This window comes from Bison bison, unplaced genomic scaffold, assembly GCF_000754665.1.
Source record: "Bison bison bison isolate TAMUID 2011002044 unplaced genomic scaffold, Bison_UMD1.0 scf7180017864145, whole genome shotgun sequence".
NCBI lineage: Eukaryota > Metazoa > Chordata > Mammalia > Artiodactyla > Bovidae > Bison > Bison bison.
The window spans coordinates 9,170,753-9,194,498 of record NW_011494717.1 but is presented as its reverse complement, the minus strand read 5'-3'; the positions used below and the strand labels follow the sequence as shown (position 1 = coordinate 9,194,498).

The 23,746-nt window shown below is 45.9% G+C and overlaps 1 protein-coding gene across 4 annotated transcripts; it reads left to right on the top strand.

Annotated features, from left to right (window-relative positions):
* Positions 1 to 20,591, top strand: GTF3C2 (general transcription factor IIIC, polypeptide 2, beta 110kDa). 4 transcript variants are annotated; one of them, XM_010840636.1, is made up of 20 exons: positions 363 to 828; positions 5,066 to 5,195; positions 7,794 to 8,064; positions 8,227 to 8,548; positions 9,124 to 9,403; positions 11,149 to 11,243; positions 11,663 to 11,740; positions 11,891 to 11,989; positions 13,115 to 13,342; positions 13,515 to 13,626; positions 13,841 to 13,949; positions 15,187 to 15,212; positions 15,398 to 15,527; positions 17,346 to 17,490; positions 17,585 to 17,746; positions 17,950 to 18,037; positions 18,296 to 18,424; positions 18,710 to 18,862; positions 19,013 to 19,120; positions 19,418 to 20,590. In XM_010840636.1, exons 3-20 carry the CDS (start codon positions 7,818 to 7,820, stop codon positions 19,634 to 19,636), a joined length of 2,730 nt encoding a protein of 909 aa, XP_010838938.1. In that variant the 5' UTR covers positions 363 to 828; positions 5,066 to 5,195; positions 7,794 to 7,817; the 3' UTR covers positions 19,637 to 20,590. The 4 variants fall into 4 exon arrangements, with proteins under 4 accessions (XP_010838939.1, XP_010838938.1, XP_010838940.1 ...); XM_010840637.1 differs by lacking the exons at positions 363 to 828; positions 5,066 to 5,195 and adding an exon at positions 1 to 350; XM_010840638.1 differs by lacking the exon at positions 5,066 to 5,195 and having other exon boundaries at positions 9,124 to 9,398; positions 11,144 to 11,243; positions 19,418 to 20,591.
* Positions 20,592 to 23,746: the final 3,155 nt, after the last annotated feature.

Sequence of the window (23,746 nt, the reverse complement as noted above, 5' to 3'; positions counted from 1 at the left end):
ATATGCAGACCTGTGTGATTTACAGCTTTAAATGCCTCAGGAAACGGCAGAAGTTTGTTACATTCTTTCTCCAACCACAACCGACCACCCAGGGAGGGAGTGGGGAGAGGCCTACGACCAAGGGGAGGGTCCAAGCCTGAGGATCATTTGAGTAGAGCGTCTCCAAGCCAGGCTTTTCTTCTGCTCCTCCCCTTCACTGTGTTTCGGTCTCGGGTCCATCCCTGGCTTACACTAGTGGCTGGATCTGCTGGGGGCTGCCCTTGGGGCGGAAGCCGGAGTCGTCCCCCCGCGGCCCGAGGCACGGATTCCTTTGTCTCCCAGGCTTCCGCTCGACGGCGCGGGGGTTGCGGGTAAGTACTCTCTGGTCTGCCCGGCCCTGCCAGCCACGGGCCAGTAGTCTCCACACAAAGCCAGGATTCAGCGCTCGGGAGCGACACTCGGGCCTGGGCGCCCGCACTCTCGAGGCTCGCATAGAAGCCGCGTGGGAACCCGCGGGGGCGCGACGGCCGTCAACGCGCAGGCGTCAGTCTTCCCTTCGGGACACTGCAATTCCCATAAGGCCGTGCCTCGTCCCCCGCGCCTCGGAGGCCCGGGAGCGGCGCCCGCTGCGACGGGCTTGGGGACGCTCGCCGCATTGCATTATGGAATACATAGTCTAATAGAAAACGTCCTGGGGCACAAATTCCCGGCCAAGCCCACGTGTTTACCTTGTGCACTGGGGGTGGGGGGGACGTCAATGAAGAGTAGCTACTAGATTTCGTCATAAAACGGCGACCAGACAGGCGGCGCCATCTTCGAACTTGGACTTCCGGAAGGACTTTGGTGAGGGTGAGTGTACCGCAGCGGGGTGTGAGGGGCCCCACGATTACTACCCCCCCTTCTTTTTTTGATAGCACTAAGACATTGGGAACCAATTCCGGCTCCGCTTTTCCGCCTCTGCTCAGCATCGCGACCTCCAGCCCCCGAGCTCCTACGGAAACCGCCGTGCTCCCCACCTCCCTAACCCACGGTGGCAACCCCTATCTCTGATCTCCTCGGGTTTCGCCTTCTTTCCCAGTGAGGTGTCCGTAACATCTTATCCTGTGTCCGGGCCCCGGCGCTGCGAACATTGCAAACCTCGAACTCTGCGAACCTACTGTAGTCCTCAGCCTTAGGAAACTCACGGCTCACTTCCCGAACAGGCTAGTGGTGAAAGCTAACCCCACTCCCAGGACTGAGAAAGACCAAGCGGTCACCCCTAGAGTGGTGGCGGGTCAGTCTTCTCATTGTAGTGTGTTCAGCCTCTTCCTCGGCGAGGTCCTTGTAACCCTGGGGGTTGTGCCCCGCGCGCTGCAACCCCATTGGCGCAGCCAGGGGCCAGTTATGTTTCCCAATCTAGTCCTTTTATCACGCAGCAACTTGGCTTTCTGTTCCGAAAGGGAGAGGTGGCGACTTGAGCTTCACCCGCGAAACTCACTTTGTTAAAAGTGCAGGGTGCAAGCCGAGGGCCCCAGCGGCATATTGTTACACAAACCTCATTCCTGTGCCTTCGTTCCTTTTTGCCACCCTTTCTTATCATCTGTAGTACTTTCTTGTTTTCTTTAAATTGATTTGATTTTAAGGTTTAAGTGCTTTAGTCTTGATCTAACTAGTCCAGGGATTTCATGGACTAGTTACAGTTTTTTTAAATACAAGTAAAAATAAAAACATAATTAATCAAATAAAATTGTTCAATTTTGTATCAGAAGTCATCTTGCAGACCACCAGTTGTACCATGGGAACACTTTGGAAATAATGTATTAGACCATGCCGTGTGTGTAAAATAATTCCATACCTGCAGAACAGTGTTACCTAATCATTTTCTGTGGTTGGGGAGATCAGGCTGGCGGCCTTGGAGCAGCATGGGAACCAGACAATTTGGGGTGCAGATTTAAAATTTTATAAATCCTGGTACAAATTTACTAAACCTCTTTTGCTTGTGTCCAAAATTTGTATTGTAAAGTCAAAAATGGAAATTAACCACTACACCCTGCTGCTGCCTTCTCTGAGAAGTGAATCCTTATAGAGATTCTTGTACCTTGAGAAGTTAGTCCTTAAATCAACAAAGGTTAATTATTGCACTTACCATGTACTAGTTTCTGGATACAATAATGAATCAGACAAGGTCCCTATCTTATGAAACTTATAAAGAAAATAACTATGGAATAAGTAAATATCCATATCTCTTATTAAAAAATTCCAGATGGACTAAACAGCTACATGTAAGATCTAAAACTAGAAAAATCATTAGAAAAAAATAAGATATGTTATATTCTGATATTATCAATGGGGTAGGAAATACCTTTTTTAAAGACACAGGAATTTCTTGGTGGTCTAGTGGTTAGGACTCTCCACTTCCACTGCAGGAGGCAGGGGTTCAATCCCTGGTCTGCACCTAAGATCCTATGTGAGGCAGGGTGGCCCCAAAGACACAGAAGCCATAAAGGAGAAGACTGAGAAATTTAACTCATAAAATTTAACCTTAGTTTTGCAAGAAACATTATAAGCAAAGTTAAAAAAGGTAGATACCGAGAGAAAATATTCACAACATAAATAACTCCACAGATCAATAAGAAAATGATCAATTTGTCCTACAGAAATGGGCAATTCATAAAAGACATAGATGTCCAATATATAAAAAAGAAGTTGCTAACCTCAGTTATTATCAGGACAATGCAAATAAATGGGCTTCCCTGGTGGGTAAAGAATCTGCTTGCAATGAGGGAGACTTCAAATGGGTTGTCCTTGGGTCGGGAAAATCCCCTGAGGATAGGCATGGCAACCCACTCCAGTATTCTTGCCTGGAGAACCCACATGGACAGAGGAGCCTGGCAGGCTATAGTCCATGGGATCGCAGAGAGTCCAACATGACTGAGTGACTAAAAGCACACACAAGGAGGAATTTTTTCACCCATCAGGCTGGCAAAAATCGAAGATTGACAAGGGTAGTAAAATGCGTATACCCATTTTTACAGTTAATGGGAGTATAAATTGATTTTCATCTTGGCGACCTGTTTGGAAGTATCAAATTTTGAAATGTGTGTACGCTTTAACCCAGTAATTTCACTTCAGCTGATTATTCTAGAAAAATAATTTCTCATTACTGAAGAGATCTATACTTGAATATTCATTGCAGTAGTATTTGTAATAGTATTGTAATCCAATTGTTCATTAAAAGGGAAATACCCAAATAAACTATAATCCCATGGAACACCACATAGTAGCCCAGAAGAATGAGATGGATGTATGTGTACAGATACGGAGAAATCTTCAAGACATACAGAAGTTCTCTTAACTGATCTTCATTTAACTAACTCCCTCTGTTAACTGACATTCTCCTTTTCCTCTATAAAGCATACAAACTGATGCCCATGGCACACTGAATTCTCGAAGCCTATAGGTTTTTTTTCCTGTAGGTCTGATTACTCTCACTGGTTGATCTGAATGCTTGCCAAGAGTTATTGTATTGTTTCCCATCATTTTTAATGTCAATTGATTTGTCACTATATTTATATATTTGTGACATGTTTAAATTTTAAGGAAATTTGAGTATGTACAAGTTACATTTCTATTAAAACTGAGTTGAAATATGGCAGATACACAGGCGTTTTATTGTTATTTACATTCTACACATAATTATAAGTATTTTGTATCAATTAAAGGTTTTATACAAACCTAAAAAAGAAAAAGCAAACTGAATTGAATATGGAAGGACAAAAGCAGTGAGTTTGCAAATAAGCAAAAAGCTGCCAACTACGTGTAAAGACAAGAAACAAGTGAATTGTTAAATTTTAGAAGGCGTTTGCTGCAGTTTAGAAGGAGGCAAGGGAAAAGAAAAGGATAAGCATCACCAGTTCCCTTGGGTGGGCCCAGAGGGGGCATGGAGCGAGAACATAACTGGAAAGCTTGACTTCAGAGAGTGGACGACAGACTCAGAAGCAGGGAGTGTTAGTTATTTGACAAGAAATTGAAGTATGGCTTTTGGTGGTTTTTTCTTTTTAAATATTTATTTGACTGTGTCAGGTCTTAGTTGTAGCACACAAAATCTTCTTTGTGGTGCACAGATTCTCTAGTTGTGGCACAGGGGCTCAGTTGCTCTGTGACACGAGAGTCTTAGTTCCTTGACTAGGGATCGAACCTGCCCCTGCACTGCAAGGCAAATTCTTGACCACTGGTTTTTAGTTTTTTAGTTTTTGTTTCAGAAATCTAAGACTTAGTCATTTGCTGAAGACTATGGGATTAGACACTAAAGAAGAGGGTGTGGGAGCTGACAGAAAGAAAGGGTGACTTTAATGCCCAGCTAGCTTAGATGTACTGGTTGCAATGGGGGATTGGTTCATCCAGGACTTGAGTTTTGCCAGGCCTGTGAAACAAAAAGATGAAAGGAAGTTTGTAATATCAATAAGAATCTGATTAAAATAAAGGAGTCTAAACTACATGGGATATGGCTGACATAGGGAGAAACTCGAGTGATCAGTGGATAGTGGAGTAATTAACATGGTGAAGAGTAGATACAGTGATCATAGTTGGGCAGCCTGGCTGTAATGATGGGAGGTCGTGATCAGACAGTGGGTGTCTTAGTGATTTTGGAGGTTAAAAAAAGGTTTTATATGTTGGCATCCCGGGTGTGACAGTGGAGTGGATACCAGTGATTTAGCCAAATGTTACGGGCTTGGAAGGAACAAGGTTTTACAAGATGGGGAGGACTTTTTGGTCAAGAATTGGCACTGGAGAAGAACTGAGAAAACACTGATCCCACTTTCTACCCTGGGGTAAGTGGGATTCGAGAGAATGAGCAACCTCCACTTGAGAGCCTGGAAAGCTAGAAACTTCATTTCCTGGAATTTTTCCATTCAAGATTCTGAATATGATTTAGGTCTTACAAATCGAATATGCTCTTGAAGAACTCAAATTTAGACTTCAGTTTAGAGAGGAGGCAGGCCAGAGGGCATGCATTTTGCTTTTGCAGATTGTGGCAGTGACACAGTTCTGGATCTGCAAGCCAGAGAAGAGTCTGCCTCAGTTGGTCACTTTCTGATTATTGCAGAGGCAGCTTGTTTATGGAGCCATCACCTATGGCAGGGGCTTCTTGGTTCAGCTGTGACTCCCTACCGTGGCAGAGGAGAGGCCAGGTGGTTCTTGAACCAGCAGCTATGAACCACTTCTCAGTTTGATAAGTACTTATTCCTAAACTTTTTTGCCCCCTAACCCTTCCTCTATTCTGGGGATTACTTTTGTAATTTCTAGAAACTTGTAGAAGTTTCTATATTTAGAATGTCATCCTGTTACCTTTACATGAATGACAATTAAGAATTCTCTTGATCCTTTTGTTTCTTTATCCTCTGGCATCAAATGTTTCTAAGAACTCCCAGGCTGACCTGATTGCCTCCCACCCCCATTTGTAGGAGAAATTTAGTCTTCATTCAGATATTTCTTAATGAGTCTTTATTGATTTTTGTGTCCTTTTTATATGATAAGCCCTTTAACTTTAGGCTGAGATCTTCCTTTATTTCAGGAAAGTACACATTCTGTTTTTCATTTCAGGAAATTTTCTTTTGTTAGGTCTTTGAACATTTTTTCTGTTCCCATTTTTCTTCTCTGTTCTTTAGAAATAGCAATTATTCATATATTAGCTCCCCATTTTCTCTTTTCGCCCATACCATCTTCTCACTGCTGCTGCTGCTGCTAAGTTGCTTCAATCGTGTCCGACTCTGTGCGACCCCATAGATGGCAGCCTGCCAGGCTCCCCCATCCCTGGGATTCTCCAGGCAAGAACACTGGAGTGGGTTGCCATTTCCTTCAATGCAGGAAAGTGAAAAGTGAAAGTGAAGTCGCTCAGTCGTGTCTGACTCTTAGCGACCCCATGGACTGCAGCCTACCAGGCTCCTCCATCCATGGGAGTTTCCAAGCAAGAGTACTGGAGTGGGGTGCCATTGCCTTCCCCACTAGTCACCGTTATCTCTTTATAGTCTGCATGGTTTCTCTCAAACGCCTTTCATACCACTGATTGTCTTTTCAGTAGTTTCAACATTTTGCTTCTCCTCTGATTTTCATTTCTTTGATTTTATTCTTTTATTCAGTTTCTTTCCTTATGACTACCAGCTCTTTTTTTGCCTTGCCATTGTTTTATCTCTTCTTTGATCTCTTATTGGATTTCACAGTCTCTGGCTTTTTTGAAACTATAGAAGTTTTTGTTGGAAAATTTCTTGTTTTCTGGAGACATTCTTTGAAACAGTACTTTTCACCTTTTTCATTTGAGTCCTTTTTATTCTTTCTATAGCAACTAGGCGTAGGTCCCATTGGATCCTTTTTGCTTATTCCTGATTTTGAATGGAGTAGTTCTCTCCGGGTTTGCTGTTTACCAGAGAACAATGTGGGCTTCCCTGGTGGCTCAGTGGTAAAGAACCTACCTGCCAGTGCTAGAGATGGAGGTTCAATCCCTGGGTCAGGAAGATCCACTGGAGAAGGAAATAGCAACTCACTCTGGTCTTCTTTCCTGGGAAATCCCAGGGACAGAGGAGCCAGGCTACTGTCCATGGGGTTGCAAAGAACAGGATACCACTTGGCAACTAAACAGCAACAAAGAGAACAATGTAGGTGGAGTTTCATTGACCTCTATTTACCTTGATATTGTTATGTTGTATCTTTAGCATATGGTGTTATAATGTATCCTTAGCACCTGAGTTAGAGAGTCGGCTGTTGTTATAGTTCATAAGGATATCTTCTTCAAGAGAGACAGTAGGAAATTTTAATTTGTATGATATTTCTTATGGTATTTGTATTAACACACTTTCCACTGAGGCTGATGAATTCTTCATCCTTAAGACATATACAGATCTATGGAGGGATTCCTCCTTGGATCTGAGTTATTTCTTCCCTTTTGTCACAGGTAGGTTATTCTGGTCGCAAACTGGGCCCTTGCAGTTCTCTGTTGCTCAGGTTTTTGGTGTGGCGGTCACTGTTTTGTTTATCATTGTCAGTTTTCTTTGGTCCGTAGTTGCATAGCTGACTTTTTGGGTTTGAAGAAAATGAAGATCCGTGACACTTTCAGTCTATTCTTCAATGTCTAAATAGTTTCTTAATGCAGTGGGATGTTCCTTAATTGTCTCATAGGCTACCACCTCCCCATCCAGCTGAAAGATTGCTAGCAGGACACTAGAAATTACCTATCCTTAAATAAATCTGCACCTTGACTAATATTCACAAAGATGGATGTTAGCTCTAGTCATCCTGTTCTCCTTCAGTTTGATCTAAATTGTATAGTATCTGGCAGCTATACTTTATAGTTTATTTTAGAAACTTGTGGCCTTTCCCTGCTTCATAACAGGTGATTTTTTTTTTTTCTTTCTCATTTTTTTTAAGAGAGGAATGATTCATTTCATTAGGTTTCAGGGAAAGGGGTTAAATAACTGTTCATTCACTTTAAATCATCTGAATAAAGCACTTAGAATAGTAGTTGGCATGTAGTAAGCATTTACTAAATGGTAGCTTGTTATTGTTTGTTCATTGTCAGTTCCATGAGATCAGGCACCTTGTCTGCCTTGCTTATTGTCATGTTACCAGATCCTAGAATAGTGCCTGTTATATAGAAGATGCTTAGGAATTACTGCTGAATGAATGAACGACCAGAGTTTGGGTTTCTGGTTGGTTGGGAAGGTGGGGTGGTGGGGGTGGTTGGAGGAACAATGATGAGAAGAGAAAGACAGGAGGTGGAAAAATCTGAGCTCTTACCAGAGCTTTTTCCTTCTCGTCATTTGTATGTCTCTTGCATGCAGGGGCAGCCATTTTTTGGGGTGCTGATGGATACCTACGGGGTCGGCTACATGGCTCTGGAGGAGGCCGGCCCCGTGGGGAACATGACTGTGGTAGACTCTCCTGGACAAGAGGTGCTGAACCAGCTTGACGTCAAGGCCTCCTCAGAAACAACCAGTGTGGAGGCTTCCATAGAGATGCCATTATCTACCCCTTTCCCTGGATATGAGGATTCTCTGGATGAGAGGAGGCTCCTTCCAGAGCAGGAAAGCCTCTCCAGACTGCAACAGCAAGGTGTGTCCCTTGATCTTTCAGCCTTTTAGCCCCGCATGCTCAGCTTAAGATGAACGAGAGCAGGTCAAGCTCATAGGACTTTACAACCTGGGTATGGTGTAATCTGTTCCAAAAAGGTTTGAGCTCTGGTCCCATCTCACAGACCCATATTCTTCTCTACAGATCTTTCTTCAGAGATGTCAAAGGTCCCAAAGCCTAGGGCCTCAAAGCCTGGCCCGAAGAGAGGTGGTAGGACACGGAAAGGCCCCAAAAGGCCCCAGCAGCCTAATTCTCCATCAGCCCCTCGGGTTCCTGGTCTCTTAGATCAATCCAACCCTCTGTCCACCCCCATGCCTAAGAAACGAGGTCGAAAGTCCAAGGCAGATCTGCTACTGCTGAAGTTGTCCAAAGGCCTAGATCAGCCAGAGTCTCCACATCCAAAGATGCCCCCTGAGGACTTTGAGACCCCTCCTGGGGAACGACCCCGCCGAAGGGCTGCCCAAGTGTAAGGATTGTGGGGCGCAGCTTGGTGGAGGGGGGCTGGGGTGAAGGGGTGGGGGTGGAGCAGATGCTGGAGAGATGAGTGGACTGTGGTGAGGTGTCAGGTAAGCAGGGGTGGTGCTGGCTTCTGGGCACTTGAGCAGTCTTCTAGGTCTTCAACAGCAGTTTCTGTCTGGTTAAATTCTGTGGGCAGTTTCTTTCTGTACCTCATCCTATCACATTTTCCGCTATTTCCTCCAAGTCTTCACTGCAGTTTTACTGTGCTGTATACGTCAGCATATATATGTCCTTCCATCCTTTCCATTTTCCCTCAATGATCTCTGACTATGGTAGTGCTTCAGACTTGGACTCAGAAGACCTGGGTTCAGATTCCACATATGTGATCTGAATCCTCTTGTCCAAGTCACCTAACTTTCCTGGATTTCTGTTTCTACATCTATCAAAGGGGGAGGGAAAGTAATAGCCATTTCACACGGTCACTGGGAGGATCTAGTGAGATGAGAATTGGCCAAGCGTCAGGCAGAGTGGGCCCTGGGTGAAGTGGCTGTGCTATGGCTCTGACTCTGCCCTGTCCTGCAGGGCACTTCTGTATCTTCAGGAACTGGCGGAGGAGCTCTCAACAGCGCTGCCTACTCCAGTGTCCTGTCCTGAGGGCCCCCAGGTGAGCAGCCCTACCCAGCCGAAGATAATCCAGCCGCAGGCAGCCTGTCTCCGTGGAGAAGGGGATAACACCGCACGGGATGAAGACTTTGTTCTCCAGGTTGAGGCTGAAGAAGCAGAAGAAAGCGAGGCCCCAAGTGAGAACTCTTCTGACCCCGAGCCTGCAGCGCCCCGAAGCACTGCCCGAGGATCTACTCAGGTAACCTGAGTGGACAAGACCATGGAGGGAGAAATAGGAGCATTATTGGGAGGATCAGCAGGGTGCCCAGAAGGAAGGCTTTAGCCTAGTAACTAGGATGGCCAAAACAGGGGAAAGTTAAGAAAGAGCAACTTCAAACACAGTTGAGATTCTGGAAGCTGAGGGTGTAACTAAACAAGATTATTTGTTCATACATTGAGCATCTCCTCTGAGCTAGGAAGCACAATCATGAATAAGACAGGGTCCTCCCGTACAAAGCTTACAGTGTAATAAATGCTGCACCAGGAGGGAACAGAATGCTTTAGGCATATAGAGGAAGGGTGGTTAACTGCTTAGACTTCATAAAGAAATGCTCGTTGAGTTAGGTCTAGAAAGGAACTGAAGTTTGTCAGAGAGGATGATTTCCCAGAAACTGGTTATGGCTGCAGCATAGGGCCTGGGTTAACGTGGGGAAGATTAGACTAGAGAGGATGAAAGAAATGAAACTGGTAGGAGCCAATAGAGTATGTGCATGTATAATTATGGTAAAATAGATATAACAAAATTTACTGTTTTAAAATGTACAATTCAGGGGCATTCAATGCATTCACAGTGTAGTGTAACCATCCCACTATCCATTTCTAAAACTTTTGTCATCCCAAACAGAAACTCTGTACAACAATGGTTTTTAGGTAGGAAAAGAACATGATCGGTTAGGAAAATAGGTTAATTTGCAGTTGACAATGAGAAGGCAGCTTCATTTCTCTAGGTGAGAGGTGGTAAGGGCCTAAACTAAGCAGTGGAGGAAGAAAAGATCAGGAGACAGAGATAAGAGATACATAAGAGGATTAGTAGCAGTTGGGAGTTGAAGGAGAGGAAAGGGCAGGAGTTTCCAACTTTGATGGTGCTCTCATACACTGAACTTGGGAACACAGAAAGGGTGGGGGATGCAGGAAGGGTGAAGGTGGGCAGGTGAAGTGATGAGTTTACTTTCTGACATGTCGAGCTGGAGGGGCCAATGGGTCAAGGGCCGTCCTTCTGGAGACGTCTGGTTGCCAGTCAGATATATAGGACCAGTGCTTTACTCCTCCCAGGGGCATTTAAGGGAGCACCAGAACCCTCTAGTAAAGATAAATGTCTCAATGCAACATCTTAAAAATCAAAATTAATGCAACAAATCTATGTTGAAGAAAATACAAAATTTTCAATAAAGGCAGGAAGTATACTAGTGATACTCACTTTTGCCTCAAGTTCTAATATGGCTCAGCACCACATTGTATGAGTCTAGATTTTGTAGAAAAGTTGAGACTGAGTAAAGGTTACATTTGCTAAGATGCAGTCAGGCATAAAAATGGGGGTCAAAGCCATGAGTCAAAAGGATGAGATTACCAGGAGTACATGTATTGAGGGTTGAGAAGACACAGGAACTCTAGGAAATACCTTCAGTGACTAACCCTCAAAGGAGGGAGACTACCCCCAGGGCAGGAGCTTCAGGAAGCAAATAGGAGTGCTCTGAATTAAGTGCTGTAGAAACACACCAAGGAAGATGAACAGAAAATAGAGAGCAGGTTTTGCTGGAGAAGTAAGAGCAAAAGATGGAGAGGTCATTGTAATGGTTAAGATACAAATCTTTTAAGATGCCGATAGGAGAAAAATTAGAGAGCAAGTAGTACCAGGAGAAGAAAAAGCTGGGAAAGCTCTCTCCTGGGGACTTTCTCTAGCCTGTAAAATTCTCTGACTTACACTTTCTTCAATTTGATCCTCAGAAGCAGAAGCCACACGTTCGGGGAATGGCTCACAATGGCTTACCAAATCACATCATGGCCCCTGTTTGGAAGTGCCTTCATCTCACCAAGGATATGTGAGACTTGGGGAACGGGAGCTGGGGATGAAAGGTAGGGGCGGAGAACAAAGCAAGGCCGAGGACCCAGCCTAGCAGTGGGGCTGTGAGAAGTGGGGGCAAGCACCCGCAGTGTAGAACAGGGGGAAGACATTTGTAACTCAAAGGTCCTGCTCCAAAGGCAGAAGCTCTCAAGCTGTGCTGTCCAATTTGGTAGCTGCAAGCTGCACGAAGCCATTTAAATTTCATTTAAAATTAATGAAATATAATTAAAAGTCCAGTTTCTCAGTTGCTCTAGCCACATTTAAGTGCCCAATAGCTACTTGCAGCTTGTGTGTTAGATTAGCACAGATAACAGATTGCTCCCATCCTCAAAGAAAGTTATGGGGCAGTGCTGCTCTGGAATCTCTCCTTCACTAATGCTACTTCTGCTCCTCCAGCCGAGATCAGAAGCATTCATACTGGGAGTTTGCGGAATGGATTCCTTTAGCGTGGAAGTGGCGCTTGTTATCTGAACTGTAAGTTGAAGGGGCATCTTTGAAATCTAGGAGCGGGTGACACCCCTGAAGGCAGAAGGGTAACTGAGGACTCTAGATTGATCATGGGAATCCCAGTATAGGTGAAACTTTTCCTCATTTAGACTGTTTGTTCCCTTTGCCATCCCCCAGTGAGGCAGCTCCCTACCTGCCCCAGGAGGAGAAGTCCCCGCTGTTTTCTGTACAACGTGAAGGACTTCCTGAAGATGGTACCCTCTACAGAATAAACAGGTGATGATCGCATCTCTTTTTTCTGATTCTGGGAGACAGAAGTAGGAAAAATGGATGTCAAAGGGGATGGGAGATTGGCCCTGTTCTTCCCTGAATGCTGGTCCAGTTGGTCCCAAGGCTAGGAGAGCTGCCTATATTTGCTCAGCCCCCTCTAATCTGCAGTGCTTCTCTCTGCTGGCCAGACTGAGGGAGCCTAGGGAGGTTGAGGGTGGAACAAGTTTTCAAGGTCACATCTACTCAGCTAGACGTGGACAGACTGGCCCTAGAGTGATCACTGTAGTGAATCAGAATGCATGGCCTGTCACCTTTGAAGGTGAGCCTGGAGCTAGACAGACCTGGGGAAGGGAAGGAGGAAGATAACATGGTGGCTAGGACTGGTCTCGCTTGTTGACTGTGAGTGATGCTCTGGTGCTTGCTTAGGTCAGGAGCTCCAGGTGGCGCTCCCATTCTGTCTGCATTCCTTTTTTTTTTTCTTTTTTAAGAGCAGTTTTAGGTTCACAACAAAACTGAGAGGCAGGTAGAGAGAGTTCCCATATACTCCCTCTCTCCCCACCACCGCTCCACCCCGACCCCGACAGGCACAGCCTTCCCCATTATCAACAGTCCCTCACCAGAGTGGCGCATTTGCGCATTTGTTATGATCGATGAACCTGCACCAACACATCACAATCGCTCAAAGTCCATAGTTTACCTTTGGGTTCACTCTTACTGTTGTACACTTTATGGGTTTGGTTAAAGGTTTAATGACAGGTATCCATCATTATGGTATCATATAGAGTATTTGCATTGCCCTAAAAATACTCTGTGTTCTGCCTGTTCATCCCCTACCTCTCCCCTCCTCAGCCTCTGGTTATCACTGATCTTTTTACTGTTTCCATAGTTTCACCTTTTCCAGAATGTCTTATAATTGGAATCATACAGTATGTAGCCTTTTCAGGTGGGCTTCTTTCACTTAGTAATGTGCATTCAAGTTTCCTTCATGCCTTTTCATGGCTTGATAGGTCATTTCTTTTTAGTGCCAAGTAATATTCCATTGTCTGGATGTATCACAGTTGATCCATTCATCTACTGAAGTCCTTACTGCCTTTTACTAGCTCCTTTTTTTCATCTTTGCCTTTTCTATAGATTTAGCTCTATCACTGCACACCCAGAGCGCTTGGATGTGTCTTTCTTCACTGGGGGCCCACTCTGGGCTCTGGACTGGTGCCCAGTGCCAGAGGGGTCAGCAGCCTCGCAGTATGTGGCTCTTTTCTCCAGCCCTGACATGAATGAGACACACTCACTGAGCCAGCTGTATTCGGGCCCTGGGCTGCTCCAGCTCTGGGACCTTGGGACCTTGCAGCAAGAAAGCTGGTGAGGTGGGGCTGGGACACTGCCAGGGGAGAGTGGTGGAGGAAGAAAGAAGGGTGGGTCTGGGCTGGGGGCAGGGGAAGGCTCAGACTGGGTTGAGACAAGGGGAACACAGGCTCTGGAAGCTCTAGACCCTTCCTTCCTACCCATTCTCTGCACATGCTCTCTCTCTCAGTCTTGGCAACAGAGCCCACTTTGTCTACGGGATAGCTTGTGACCATGGCTGCATCTGGGACCTCAAGTTCTGCCCCAGTGGAGCATGGGAACTTCCAGGCACCCCTCGGAAGGTACTTCCCACTTGACTGTGGGGTGGCCTTTGGCCTCAGCCAGAACAAAGGGGCCCTGGGTCTTCCCAGAGTTGGAGAAAGGGAAGTTGGAGAGTGGGAGGTGGAGTTTGCCCAGCAGCTCCATATCAGATTTTCAGGGACCAGAAGCTCACGCGTTTTCTGAGACATTCCTTCCAGCAGCAAGTCTCAGTGCAGATCTGGTGTCACCCTCTAGGCTCCTCTCCTGCCCCGACTGGGTCTCCTGGCTCTTGCCTGCTCAGATGGGAAGGTGCTGCTGTTCAGCCTGCCCCATCCCGAGGCCCTGCTGGCTCAGCAGCCCCTAGGTGAGTATTGCAGCAAGGAGGATGGGGCTGCTGGAGTTGTGGCCAGAGCTTAGAAGGGCCTGTCCACCCCCGCACCCCGAAACTCCTCCAGGCCCAGTGTCTCCAGTGCAGAGCCTTACCCAGTCAGTCCTCCCATTCTGACTTCACTCTTCCCCATTCTTTTAGTTCTCTCTTTTTCAGTCTTGTAACTGCCTTCTTTGAGCACATTGTCTTTGATCTCCCCACTTCCATGCTCTCCTGTGCTCTCAGGTCTTCCCCCTCTCACTGCCCCAGTTAACTGGCTGTGTGAGGAGCTGCCACAGGCTGAGGCTGGTGCCTGGAGCTTGTCTCCTGCCATACTCCTCTTCCTCCCCCAACCCTGTCCTCACCTCTCCTCCCCTCACCACCAAACATACAGGAGAACACGCTCTCTTTGTTGTGAAGGGAAGGAGAATATGGAGCTGAAGGTGAGCATGAAGAGGAAGGAGCAGAGAAAGGCAGCTCCCATTTGATTAAATTTACTTGTTTTTCAACAGTACTGCATGTTTAAAGAAGAGGGCCCCTGGGTTTAAACCCTGAGAAATTCCCTATTTAGTGGTTTCTGGTGTTAGGCATGGATTGAGGAGGGAGTGGGAATTAAGAAGTTAGGACAGAGGTGTACAGACAATTCTTTCAGGATGCTGGTCTGTGAAGGAGATCATAATAAAGAGGTCGGTGGCTGGAAGTGAATGAAGGGTAGAGGGGGAGGGTTCCTTTGCAGCCCACTGGTTAAGAAGCCACCCTTCCAATGCAAGGGGGCACAGGTTCAATCCCTGGTCAGAGAACTAAGGTCTCACATGCCACAAGGTGTGGCCAAAATAAGGGGTAAAGGAAGGCTTTGGTTTGTTCATTTGATTAACCAGAGACAAGAGTGCATGTTTTACTTCTATGCTTGCGAGTGACCCAATAGCAGGAGAGAAAGTGGAGAGTGCAGAAGGGGTGATCAGATGAGCCACGCTCTGGACAAGGAAAGCGAAGTTGAGAAGAAAGCAGAGTGGAGAGATTAGGCATTCTCATAGGAGGAAGGGCACAGTCAAGTAGAACAGGAAGAAGGATCTGGGGGCAGGCAGAGGCAAGTTCACACATTGATGGTGGCAAGAGAAAAGTGAGAGGGAGGGGCATTGTTGAGAGGGCAGGGGTGCTGGTCTGCGAGCTCAGCCTGGTTGGGACCCCAGCCGTCTGGATCTAGAACTTCAGTTTCTGCCCTTCTTCCTCACAGATGCAGTGAAGCCTGCCATCTATAAGGTGAGTGAGGAGCCTGCTCCCTTAAGCCAAGGCTCCATCTTCTAGAGCCTCCCTTACCAATTCCACAGTGAGTCTCCTTCCACCTCTGGAAAATCTCCCACCCCGTGCTGACTAAACACTGATTTGAGCCTTCATTCCAGACAGTAGTTATGCCTAATCCTGGTCTTGTCTCTCTGTCCCTGCAGGTTCACTGTGTGGCAACCCTCCAGGTAGGGTCTATGCAAGCTTCAGAACCCTCTGAGTGTGGTCAGTGCCTTAGCCTGGCTTGGATGCCCACCCGGCCCCACCACCACCTGGCTGCTGGATATTACAATGGTAAAAAACAAAACATAGGGAACTATTGCTCTTTAAATTTTTATATGTGCTTGTTTTTTGGTTGTTGTTTCCCTTTTGGTTCAGTGTTCAACATTATGGAGTTATAAAAATTCGTGCTTGTAGAAAAAATATAGAGAAGAGAAAAACATCACTAGACTTTTTCCACTCAGAAAAAAAAAAATTAAGAATAGATAAACATCATTTCTTGCTGTTCTCTATGCATGTATAAAAAGATTGGATGGAAAGAGAAAGAATTCTATAAAAATGGGATCATAAAGATCCTTTTAAGATTAAAAAGGAAAAGAATAAAAAGTTGTAAATAACATTAATTGGTATCATTAGGTTGTTACTGTTTTTAATTTTTTATTTGTTTGAATTAGATCTTAGTTGCATCACGTGGGATCCTTCCTTGTGGTGCACGGACTCTCTAGTTGTGCCAGGAGGGCCCAACTAAGTTGCTCTGTGGCTTGTGGTATCTTAATTCCCCAACCAGGGGTCAAACCTGAATCCCCAGCATTGCAAAGTGAATCCTTAACCAGCAGGCAAGTCCCAGTTGTTACTGGTTTTAAATAACAGTTTCACTTTTAGGCACACCAGTAGACTTTCTGCTGGGGATGAGGAAGTTAGCGCTCTTACCCTGCTTTTTCTCATCCCTCTCACCATCTCCTGTGTCCCTTTTGGTGGTCTTATTCTTACATTGTCAAGGTATGTGATACTTGATGCTGTTTTGCCATCTTAATTCCCAGAATTACCTAATCTTAACTCTATATTGAAAAGAGTGCCTGTCTCCACCAGACCTTTCATCTCAGGCTCCCCCTCCGTGGCTGTTATTTAAATTGCTTAGCTGTAATTCACCGTCAAGTTTTTTCAAGAAAGGCTCATAAGTGTTACATTTACTGAGTTTCTGTATAAAAAGGGGATGTCTTTTACATTGATCAAAGTTATACTTGTGATTACCTCATCCTCTGCCAGGCTGGTCGGCTTGCTTCGGATCAGCCCAGTTAGTTTATTTGTCCATTTGTTTTCTATTCCTCTACATGTTGCTTTTGGCTCTTTGCCTGTTCTCTTGGCCTGAGAGTAGAGTTGGCAAACATTTCTGTTCAGGTTCAGACAGTGGATATTTTATGCTTTGTGGGCTCTTTGGCCATTGTTGGAACTATCCACGTCTGCCATTGTAAAGAGAAAGCAGCCACAGACCTCAGGGAAACAAATGGGTGTGGTCGTGTTCCAGTCAAACTTACTTACCAAAACAGGCAGCAAGCTGTGTTTGGCCCACGGGCTATAGTTTGCCAACCCTTGTCCTAAAGGGTTTATCCTTAAAAAAAAAAAAAAATACCCTTGACTTTTATTTACTGGGTGCATTCAACCTATCTTTCAATGATAGATCTCAAACTAAGCTATTACTTTTATGTTGATGAGCACTGGAACTAAAAATATCAGGTTGAGTCTTTAAACCATGGACGGAATGTTGGCTAGCTAATCATAATCCCTCTAGTCTTTCATAAGGAATCTGATCTGAGAGTAGAAGACATAGGTCCTAGGAGCCAGAGAAAGAAATTAGAGCAAGGAAAAGAGATTACTATGTGCTGTGCTCAGTCGTGTCCAACTCTTTGCCACCCTATGGACTGTAGCCCACCAGGCTCCTCTGTCCATGGGATTTTCCAGGCAAGAAGACGAGTGGGTTGCCCTTTCCTCCTCCAGAGAATCAAACCCATGTCACCTGCATCTTCTGCATTGGCAGGTGGATTCTTTACCACTGAGCCACCAGGGAAGCAATAACCTGACTTTAACACCTACACATTCTTTCCTGACCCTCAGGCATGGTGGTTTTATGGAACCTTCCCACGAACTCACCCCTGCAGCGGATACGGCTCTCTGATGGCTCCTTGAAGCTCTACCCGTTCCAGTGTTTCCTAGCCCATGACCAGGCTGTGCGTACTCTTCAGTGGTGCAAAGCTAACAGGTATTGAACAGGGGGGTGTGGAGGTGGGAGGTGAGGACAGGCTGACTCTTCCAGAGTTGTTCAGACTTGATCTTCTTCTCTCATCTTTCCACAGTCATTTCCTGGCCTCTGCAGGGAGTGACCGGAAAATCAAATTCTGGGACCTTCGACGACCTTATGAACCAATAAACTCTATCAAGCGCTTCTTGAGTACAGAGCTGGCCTGGCTGCTCCCTTACAATGGTGTCACTGTGGCTCAGGACAACTGCTATGCCTCGTACGGCAGGATGGAGAGAGGATGAGCTCTGGGGACAGGCCCTCGGGGTTGGGGTGCACTGTGCCAGATTATTGTGGGGAGAGGAGGGTTGTTTCACTTTGGGAGTCTGGATTCTGGGGGAAGAAAAGAGTCTAATCTTAGAAAAAGGAAGATTTTCTTTTCTTTATCTCTTACAGTTATGGACTTTTCTTTATCTCTTACAGTTATGGACTCTGTGGAATTCACTACATTGATGCTGGTTACCTTGGTTTCAAGGCCTATTTCACTGCTCCTCGAAAAGGCACTGTCTGGGTGAGCCCCTCTCTTCCAAACCTTCAGTACACAGGCAAACAGTTCCTAGTGGTAGTCAGAAAGAGGCCATAGGTTTGGAAAGAAAGAGAAGATAGGTGTGTGGTAATTGTCATCAAGGATATGGATTATGTTAAACTTATTTATGCTTGTTTATGTGAATATGTCTCTCCCCCCTCAGACTGTGCAGTTGTTACCAGTTCACAGAACTGAATTAATGAGTGAGTGAGTGAATGACAAATATCTGTCTCTTCCTATTAGAGTCTTTCAGGATCTGACTGGCTCGGGACAATAGCTGCAGGAGATATATCTGGAGAGCTCATTGCAGCTATATTGCCTGATATGGCACTGAACCCAACAAATGTCAAGCGACCTTTAGATCGAAGATTCGTACGTATATGAATATTTAATAGCACCATCTGTTGGGTCCTAATCTACCTGACCTCCCAAATTAGTGCTGCCAAGTAGCAGAAGAGTCTCCCCACCCCAGTATTCTCCCTAGAAGTCTTAGCATAGAGTTGTACATAATTTCCCCTACCTTCATGTATCTGAACATAGGTTTAAACATACCCTTTTCTTCTACCTTAAAGTCTTTCCTGCTCCAAACCAATTTTCTCTATTTTACTTTTATTTGGTCTTCAGTATTACAGGTCGTAATCTCATTCTTTTTTCTAGCCTATATATAAGGCAGATCTGATACCATATCAGGACAGTCCTGAAGGTCAAGACCACACTTCTGCTTCATCTGGGGCCCCAAACCCTCCCAAGGCTCGAACTTACGCTGAAACGGTCAACCATCACTACTTGCTGTTTCAAGACACAGATTTGGTAAATTGAGGCCAGGAGAATGGGTGCAGCATTAGAAAACGTAGACGACGTGAGTCCTTGTATAGCAGGGGATCTGGAGGAGTTGCAGCAGAAAGATGTAAAACTAAGAATCTGCTCGCTTTCTCTCTCCTCTCATACCCTCCTCCCCAGCGTTCGTTCCACGGTCTGCCCCACAGAGAACCGATGCTGCGCATGCAGGAGGGAGAGGGGCAAACACGGCTCTGCCTGGACCGGCTGCAGCTGGAAGCTATTCATAAGGTAGGAACCTTACCTCTCATCTTCCCATCCTTCCTCTCATCTCCTCCCAACTCTGAGCCTGTGAGCCATGAAATCGGAGAGGAAAAGGGAACAGAGATGGCAAAGGAGGGGAAATAGCTCCACACCCTCATCCTCCAGAGCTCGACAGACACTTCCTTCATGGTCTTCTCATCCTGATTCTCACCCCATCATGGTCCTGTTCTTTCAGATTGCGGCCCTTCTTTTTGCTCTTACGGCTAGGACTCACCCTGAAGTACCAACTCTGAGCATCGCTTTTGTTTTCTGTTCTTTTCACAGGTACGTTTCAGTCCAAACCTGGACTCTTACGGATGGCTGGTCTCTGGAGGGCAGTCGGGGCTGGTTCGGATCCATTTTGTCCGTGGACTCACCTGTCCACTGGGCCACCGTATGCAGCTTGAAAGCCGAGCCCATTTCAGTGCTATGTTCCAGCTGGCCTCCCCCTCTCCAGGGCCTGGCTTTCCTCCAACCAGCCATTGCCTTCTGCCCGGTCCCTAGTCATGGTCCCCACAGGACCCTTGGAATGAAGTCTGCCGAGAACAATTGGCTCCGAGCACACAGCCATAGGAACTGGGGCCTTCCTGGACAGTGATGCTGCCAGGCCTGGATCTTTAGACCTGCCTCCCCAGGACCCCTTAGATCCCTCTCCTTCCACAGACTTCTCCTGTCATCATGGCCCCCCGCGGGCAGGGGGGTTCTCCCTCCACAAACTCTCAAGTCTCAGCATAAAACTATGACTCACAAGAAACACTCAGCCTGTCCTAGGCTTGGGAGTCAAATTGCTCATATTGAGCATATTGTGAAGTGGGTAAAGCTAAGTAAAGGTACTGGGTGTTTTTGAGACCACATGTGAGTGGGTGTTTGGAGAACTGGAAAGGGTATCTGCATGAAGGCTCCTGTCTGACTATGTTCTGGATCCAATATTACTGCCTTCCTAACTTCCTCTTTAGAGTACCCAACACACAGGCCCACGAGCAGGTGATGGTAACTCATTGGACTGAAGCTGCTTATAGGACTTCCTTAACTAAGGAACACACCACAGACGCCCTGCCAACAGAAGAGTAGCTCAGATCTTACTTGCTCCTGCTTATGAAATATTCCCAATCACTGGTCATCTGACCCTTCTTGAGCACTCCTAGACAGTCATGTTTTTAAAATCTTCCTTTATATCAAGTCAAAGAGTACCTCTATACATTTTACCATGGGTGTTAGGAAATCTAGTCACTCTTCCCTGTGATTGCTCTTTTAAGTATTTAAAAATAGCTATCATGTGTTTCCCAAGTCTTTTCTTCTCTAGATTAAATATCATCAATTACTTTAACCATTCTTTTACACGTCATGATTTTTGATCCTTCTGTCACATTGTTGACTTATTAAACATATTTAGCTACTTTATTTCAATTCTCTGTATAGGAGGTATGTAAAATCCAAGCACAGTAATATATCTCATCTTGTGGGATGTTGCAGACTCACAGTGACTGCAATATTGCCTGTTAAGCAAGGATGGACCACCCTCCCACCCCACCCCACCCCCGCCACCAAGGAGAACTAGGCAAACAATAGTCTTCAAATGTATGAGTATAACCTGAGGTTTGGTTGTGGGGAGCAGGGCAAGAGTCAGATGACTTCAGGAAGTAGAGAAAAGCACACAGCCAGCTCCTATTGAAGGGAGTGGAGATTAGTTCAGTGCCTTCTTGGAACAAAACCTGCTGGCACTCTAGACTGATTGGCCAAATATCTGGGAAGAACTTTCTGCCTCTTCAATGGAGAATTTTATCATATGTCAAGAAAATTTCCTTTAAGGGGAAAGGAATCAAGTAGTTCAATTCCTTTCCTGTGCAGAAGAGGAAACAGACCTGGAGGCAACCCAGACCATTAGCAGCAGAGGGACCACAACTCACGTCAGTGCCAAGTATTGCACCATCCTATTGTGCTAGCTCAGATTGTGCCAGTTTGTTTTTGTGACCGTTGGTAGGGAAGTGCTTTCCATTGCAGCGTTGCTTTGCTCATTCTACACAGCAGCCCCTTGGCACTGCATCATGAAATCCCACTTTCAGTGGTAGAAAGATGGGGCCTGGGGACCCATGTCATTGAGGCTGTAGGCTGATATTGGCAGCCCTGCCCCTGCTGCCCGTTCTGCCCTCATCTCAGCCTCCAAAAGAAAATCAGGAAAATGCTGTCAGCCCTTGCTTTCTCTCCCATAAACCATTTACTCCCCAGGCCACTCCCCTCCAACCATTCCTCGTCCATGGGTTCCTGTGCAATTCTTCCTTTGTGCCTTTGCTCTTACTAGTCCCTCCTCCTGGAACGTCCTTTTCCACCATCTCCACCTAAGTACTGTTCATTGTTCAAGGTCCCAGCGCAAATTCTAACCTTCACCAAAGGGCTTCCCAGATTTCTCCAGTAAAATCTATTCTCTCCCATGTGTTCCCAAGAGGAAGGAAAGGAGGCTAAAGGAATATATATTGGGCACTTTCAAGAACTTTAACATATTACTTAATTTAACCCTAAAAAGTCAACATTGCCCCAATTTACTTGACAAAGATTCTGAGAGTTTAAGCATTCTGAAGAACGTCATAGAACTGCTGAGTGGTGGTAGTCTGACTTCAAACTACAACTTTCCAATTTGGCACATTTGGTCTCCTATTACATTTACTAGTGTAAATTTACTCTAGCATGGTGTTTTGTGTATAGAAACCTTTAGTTAAAAGTTTGTGATATCAAATTCTCTTGCTTCCTAACTGCATTTCTCCAGTATCTCTTATAGGATTCTCCCTGCCTTAATCATACAGGAATTGTGTAAATGGGGGGCTGGAACTAGTCAGGTAAAGAGCCTGAGTCAGACAAGGCTGCCTCCTGAAGTGTGAGCTCCCTGGGGATAATTAAGCAAAGGGTGCCAGGCTGACATCTGCCAGGGATCTTGCAAAAGTTTCCACTACCCTAGAAAGAATGTTGCAGTATATTCACAAACTGTTACAAATGTTAGAGCTGGAAATGGATTAGGAAATCACCTAATCTATTGGTTTCCAAACACTTGTAGTTGTGGGCCTCCTTATTTAAATGTGGGTTTTTCTAGAAATATATACATATTTTTATGTGGGTAGCCTTTCCCTTCTCCAGGGGATCTTCCCAACCCAGGGATTAGACCCAGTCAGTTCTCCTGCATTGCAGGCAGATTCTTTTACCAGCTGAGCCACAAGGGAAGCCCAAGAATACTGGAGTGGGTAGCCTATCCCTTCTCCAGCGGATCTTCCCAACTCAGGAATCGAACTGGGGTCTCCTGCATTGCAGACAGATTCTTTACCAACTGAACTATCAGGAAAGCCCTTAGAAATATATACATATTTTTAAAAGTTGAGATGAAGAACAGCTTGTGATAACCCTCTCCCCAAACATCTATAAATCCCTAAAACCGAGGAGCCCATGGATTGCAAGGAGATCCAAGCAGTCCATCCTAAAGGAAACCAGTCCTGAATATTCATTGGAAGGACTGATGCTGAAGCTGAAACTCCAATACTTTGGCCACCTGATGCGAAGAGCTGATTCATTTGAAAAGACCCTGATGCAGGGAAAGATTGAAGGCGGGAGAACGGATTGACAGAGGATGAGATGGTTGGATAGCATCACCAACTCAATGGACATAAGTTTGAGTAAACTCTGGGAGTTGGTGGATGGACAGGGAGGCCTGGTGTACTGCAGTCCATGGAGTCGGAAAGAGTCGGACACCACTGAGCGACTGAACTGAACTGAACTGAGGAGCCCAGTATGAAAACCATTTCACAGATGAGGAACTTCAAGTCTAGAGATGACCAAGGCTGCAAGCCCGCTTAGTTATGAAACCAGCGCCTAAACCTGACGTTCTGGAAGAGTCCTCTTTACGCAGCATTTCTAAAGGCTGCTGCTGCTGCTAAGTCGCTTCAGTCATGTCCGATTCTGTGCGACCCCATAGACGGCAGCCCACCAGGCTCCGCCGTCCCTGGGATTCTCCAGGCAACAACACTGGAGTGGGTTGCCATTTCCTTCTCCAATGCATGAAAGTGAAAAGTGAAAGTGAAGTAGCTCAGTCGTGTCCGACTCTTCGCGACCCCATGGGCTGCAGCCTACCAGGCTCCTCCGTTCATGGGATTTTCCAGGCAAGAGTACTGGCGTGGGTTGCCATTGCCCTCTCCGTTCTAAAGGCTATTGTGGACAAAACATTGAACTAGTCGGCTAGGAGGACGACAAACCCGAAACAAGACCCAGTTCCACCTATTCAGGAGCTCACAGTTGAGGCTAGTGAAGAACTTACATTTTTCAAAAAGTAACACGCACATATAATTACGGCTAGCAAGTTTCCAAACTCTTGATTCCTGAGACCTAGAACTACGTCTGAACCTTGGCCAGTTCCAGGACACGGGAAAGGTGAGGGTCAATTCAAGTTAAGAGGCCCTGACACCGAGGAGAGAAGGGGCAGAAGGAGGTAGAGGGACCCTGGTGGGCTAGCGGGCTCAGCAACGAGACCTGGCGCAGAACCAGAAGGAACCCCTTTCTGCGGTTTCAGAGGCTGGGTCCACTCCTGTTCTGGCCCTGGACGCAGGGAAAGCCTAACAGACAACCGAGCGGGACGGG